This window comes from Fulmarus glacialis, unplaced genomic scaffold (genome assembly GCF_000690835.1).
Source record: "Fulmarus glacialis isolate BGI_N327 unplaced genomic scaffold, ASM69083v1 scaffold22301, whole genome shotgun sequence".
NCBI lineage: Eukaryota > Metazoa > Chordata > Aves > Procellariiformes > Procellariidae > Fulmarus > Fulmarus glacialis.
Window position 1 is genome coordinate 3,573 of NW_009192405.1, and position 5,376 is coordinate 8,948.

General features: G+C 52.3%; 1 protein-coding gene across 1 annotated transcript in view; it reads right to left on the reverse strand.

Annotated features, from left to right (window-relative positions):
- MECR (mitochondrial trans-2-enoyl-CoA reductase) overlaps positions 1-2,827 on the reverse strand; it is a 5,041-nt gene extending 2,214 nt beyond the window's left edge. The window contains exons 1-5 of the mRNA XM_009587065.1: positions 2,731-2,827; positions 2,312-2,434; positions 585-728; positions 399-501; positions 32-134 (exon numbers count right to left, since the gene is read on the reverse strand). Of these exons, the coding sequence (XP_009585360.1) occupies positions 32-134; positions 399-501; positions 585-728; positions 2,312-2,434; positions 2,731-2,776 (519 nt within the window). The 5' untranslated portion in view covers positions 2,777-2,827. The remainder of the gene's footprint in view (positions 1-31; positions 135-398; positions 502-584; positions 729-2,311; positions 2,435-2,730) is intronic.
- Positions 2,828-5,376: the final 2,549 nt, after the last annotated feature.

Here is a 5,376-nt window from a genome sequence, read left to right on the forward strand (position 1 = left end):
GGTCGCTCCAGTGGGATCAGCGTTGAGGTACCTTAAATATATCTTTCATCTCTGGCTTTCTCAGCATCTCCTCTGTGACGATGTGGTCTGCGCCCAAGGCCATCAGCCTCTCCACCAGCTTTGGGAGATCAGGTCTGGGGGAGGAAAAAACCAAAAAGGACTCGATGAGCCAGAAAGTAGTGTCACCTTCTCCTCCCTCCTGCGCAGACGTAGCTTGGGGACAACAGGGCAGAGGCTGGAGGACACCTTGGAGGAGCAAACAGGAGAAAATCCTGGGTTGGATGGGCAGGATGACCAGATCCAGCTCCCAAGCTTGCCTGACCTCCTGCCAACCTCCAGCCCAGACCAAGGGCAGCTCCTGCCCCGCAGAAGACCTTCTCCTCTCTCAGGGGACCCACCTGTCCCTCACCACGTTGATGGTCTTGATGCCGAAGGCTTTGGCGATCTGGATAACAGCCTGGCCCACGCCGCTGTTGGCCGCGTTCTGGATGACGGAGTCACCTGGATAGAAATAAATCCAGATTTTCATTGCAGAAGCAACGGGCAAATCCACCCGGATTTCTTTCCACCCAGCAAAGCCGTACCCGGCGCCAGGGTCTCGAAGTCGGTCAGCATGCGGTACGCCGTGCAGGGGTTGACGCTCAGGGTGGCGGCGCACAGCACCGGGATGTCGCTGGGCACCTTCAGCAGCGTCTCCTCGGGGAACACCCCCTGCGTCCGCCACGTCCCTGGGTACCAGCAGCACGGCAGGCAGCGCGGCGGGAAGGTGGGCAAGGAAAGGAAAATGTTATGAGACCACCACTCATGCCATAGCCTTAACGCCGGTCGCGGCAGCATCGCCACGCCATGCACTGTCTAAATCCCAGAGAGTGAATTATGAAACATTTTCCTGTTCGGGTACGGCCAAAATATTGCGAGAGGCAGGGGATGGATCCCCCGTGGCCTGCTGAGATTTATCACCCAGCAAAGTCTAATCGTTTCCCAGAGGGATAACGGGACCGGAGCTCCCTGGGCACAGGGAGTATGTGCAGAGCTAATGGAAATACTCCCCATCCTATGGATGAGCCCGTATATTCAAAGCCAATTTACTTAGATTTAGTCTCTCTATATTTATATCCGATTTAACCCCCTATCATCCATTTACTTTTTTTTTTAATGTTTAAAAATATCACATTTGGATCTTAACTAGATAGCTTTCCTTCCCCCATTAAGCAAAAAAGCCTTTTAAGAAGAAACAGGCAAAGAACAAGCTGTTACACTAAACCAGAAGTGACAATTTTTCTGGCCATTGGCATTCTGGAGGAGCACAAGAGACATTTGTTGGAAAATAAATTCCCATGCTTTCCTATCAGAGCACTATTAAGGAGAAAACTGTAATAAGATACAACCATGACCTTGCACAGGTTAAATGCTTTATCCTGGGTCTTTAAAGAAGCTCTAAGTAGATGTGACAAAACGCGGTTGTTTCCAGAGAAGCACAGATTGCCGCGATGCTTTATAACGGCGCAGAAGCCCCATAAAGGGTCTATGCTATAGAAAAGTACATGATTTCTAAATTCAAGTTTAGCATAAGCAATGGCATCGCTACTGCTCCTATTACAAGTGCTCCGGGTATTTGCATTGCATGTGTTCTGTGCACAGGAGCTCCTTCCCCGGGGACCCCCAACCTTCCCCGGGGGACACCCTGCATCTGCAGAGGACCAGCAGCATCACTCGCTGTGGCTGAGGATCAGGTATCGAGCTTGTTTTAAAAAACAAAAAAACCAAAAAAAACCCCATTAGAAATAAAAATACATGGCAAAAAGAATGAAATTTAAACCAAGATATAAACAGGTGAGAAATGAGGATGCCTTTGTGCAGCTCCAGCGGTTATCTCGATGTTTCTAGTCTGAGACAATCCAGCCTATTATACTTATGCCTAGGCTAATATGGCACTAAATGGGTTCCAACTGCTGCCTCCCTCGCCTGGAACGTTCTCTAATGGAGCTTTTTTTTTTCCATTTTAAGTCACATCCAATTAGATGTAATCGCTATAAACGGGAGGGGCTCTACCCATACCCAGCAAAGACGGTGCTTTGGAGAGCAGCGGTTTTGCTCCGGGACCCCCAAAATGCCCACGCCAGCTCCCCAAGCATCGGTTCGCACGAGAGCATGACTATAGGTTTGCTCTCCTTGCAGGCTTGGGCCGCTCCTGATGGGCTCGAGCATCCCAAAAAACCCCCGAGAAGATGCTTTGCAGGTGGGGGGACGCAGAGGAGGACCCCGCCGGAGAGCAAGGATCCAGCGGTGCCGTGGCTGAGCACACACTCACCGAGTCCGGGGATCCCCCGGTCCCCGGGTTTCAGAGCCGCCACACGACGCCCGACCTCCAGCACTTCCCCGACACCTTCGTTCCCTCCCACGGCTGGCAGCGGGGAGAGGATGGCGTAGGTCCCTGCCGGGAAACCAGAGGTGAGCTGTGGAGCCCGTCATACCCCAGACCTCCCCGTCCCAGGAGCCAGCTCCAAACCCTCCAAGACATCCCGCCGGGAGCATCACGCAAGAATTAATACGCAAAAAAGATGCAGCCGGCGCGTTATCTTGGATCATATTGATGTCGGCGGGGGTGATGGGGGCTGCCAACACCCCAGACCTCCCCGTCCCAGGAGCCAGCTCCAAACCCTCCAAGACATCCCGCCGGGAGCATCACGCAAGAATTAATATGCAAAAAAGATGCAGCCGGCGCGTTACCTTGGATCATATTGATGTCGGCGGGATTGATGGGGGCTGCCAACATCTTGACGTGGACATCGGAGTCCCCCAGCTCGGCCACCTCGAGGTCCTTTAGTCTGAGACACAAAGGAAAAGTGCATTAATGCAGGCTTGGCTGATTCATGCACCTTGGTTTAGGCTGGAAAGAGACGCCTGTATCACCTACACAGCACGTTAGACTTAAAATAAACAGCACCGTATTCCCCACCTCATCTATATTGCTGTAGCCTGGTCTCCTCCAGTGAAGAAACCCAACATCCAACTTAGACGTCCCCATCGAGCCTCCTCTGTCCCCAGGGAGCCGCAGGTAGCAATGCCCGTATCCACCCCCAAACCTCACACCCTTAACCGGGGTTAGGAAAAAACCCTAAATACTCCTTGCAGAGAAAAAAGCCCCTCCAAGAGGGATGACGTCCCCAACCCCTTTGCCACGAGGCTGTTTTAAACGCGATGAAGATGCTCTTCCACCGAGGAAAGAGCGGGGCTGGGTAATTTAGCTCATCTCCCTCCCACAAACGCATCCTCCCGGTGTGCACGGCCCCGGGGGAATTGCAATATAAAACTTTCGGGATACCTTGGGTTTTGCAAGGGGAGGGAACAGCTCCTCCAGAAAACCCAGCAGCACCGTGACACAAACCAAGGGGAAAGAGGAACCGGGGGCTCGATAACTACCTGACCCACCTCCCAGCCAGGGCAAACCCATCCAGTTGTGCCCGTTTGCAAGATGAAGGCAATTTTCACTACATTTAAGGCTGCCAGTTTTAAGAACGGTTACTTGCTGCAACTACACGCCGCTAAGTACATGTCATTCGGCACAATACGCCAAATTTCTTTTCGTGGTTTGGCCTGTGCTGGCCAAGCGGTTTCCCCCTTCCCTCCTCCAAGCTGCCCGGCTGATTTGGAGACGACTTTGAGGTTTGAATTAAATAGCACCGTGCGCGCGTCAGAAGGCTTTTAGCACACGGGGATTTGCATCGCCGGCTGCAGCTCTGGCTATAGGTCCTACGTACGTTCCGATAATGGTTTTGGGTGAGGGCATCAGGCTCCAGCTCTTGCTTTCCGCAGCAGCCACCCAAACAGAAAGCCCACAGCCTGCATCCTTGCTGAGCACCCTTGCTATTCGGGTGCATCCCCAAGCACAGAAATCCTCCGTCCGCATCATGCAAATGCCCCCGTTTGCCATCACTCGGCCTGTCCCAACCCTGCACACCCATCTCAGGAGGTCTCCGGCTTTTGCAAGTATTTTCCTCTCCTAATTAGCAATTAGGACGATGAAATATGAGGGACGCTCCCAGGAGGGTCCAAAAAACCTCACTTGGAGTTTGGCGTTAGCGAGGTGCAGGATACGGCCCTGCAACTGCTGAGTATGACTAAGAGTCCTGACTTTGGTGGATTTTGCTCAAAACCGTGTGTTTTTTGGCAAGGTTATGAATTCCGAAGCCAGGTGTGTGTCTAACATCCAGGCAGGAGGCAGCAGCGGCTGCTGTGCAAACCCCCCGCCAGAATCAGCAGGACGAAATTAGCTCCTGGCAAACCCGCTTCAACCCCAACCGCAAGGCTTCGGTGGGAAAACACGGTGACTCCATCCCGTTTTAAGGTTTAAAAAAATTAAAAATAAAATAAAAAGCAGCATTACAAGACGCTGGGCCCCACGTGGAGGCATTGCTGCCATCGGGCGCCCGTGCGTCTGGCTCCCCGGCCCCCAGCAATGCCGTCTCCACGCTGTATGTATTTTTCTGCCTTGTTAGGCAGCAAATTAAATCATTTTGGGTTTTGCCGCCCTCTGCATATCCGACTAATTGAAAACCCGTTCCTTCGTCTTAAATGAGGTTAAAGATTGAGGTTGAAGTTAATACCACGCAGCACCCCTGCCAGCACTTTGGGCACAAACCCGCCGCTTAGATTTCCAACCCATTAAAAAAAAATGAGATTTATATTAGACATACGGACAGATTTTTGATGGAGGCTGCTAAAAGCCAACCACCCAACAAAATCCCACGTCACCAAGCAAAGTAACGCTCACTAATCTTAACAAATTCAGCAGGTTGCGTAGAAAAGCTGGTGTTTCAGCTGGCTGGGGGTTTTACAGCTCGTCCTGCCCTGCTTTTGCTTTACGGGAACTCGGGTATTTTCAGAAATCTGCAAAAAAAGAGAAGTCACGAAGCACAAGACCGGCCTTGCACAAGCAATGGGGCGAGGGCAGCAAATCTCAGGAGCCGTCAGTGGTGATAAGCACCCTTGCACAATTAAACGGTCATAAGAAAAAGCAATCATCCATCCCCCAAAAAAACCCTGGGGGTTCGGTGTCTGGATGCACCCGGATAACGTATCAGCACCTCCTGCATTGACCTGAGCAGGGTCAGCAAGTCCTGGAGGTCTCCTCTCTGGAAAAAAAGGCATAAAATCCACCAAAATGGGACTTTCCCCTTGCGAGGTTTTTTGGCCGTTCTAGAAGGAAAATCCCACGGCGACGCCGAGCGCCAGGCGCTGTCCCCAAAAACCACGTGCGATGCCGATGGGCACGACACCGGCTTGGTCCCCTAATTGGGACCTCAAAGAGAAACCCCATCAATGGGATGCAAGCGAGGACGAAGCCGGGGCGCAGCGATGCCGGGAGCTCGGATC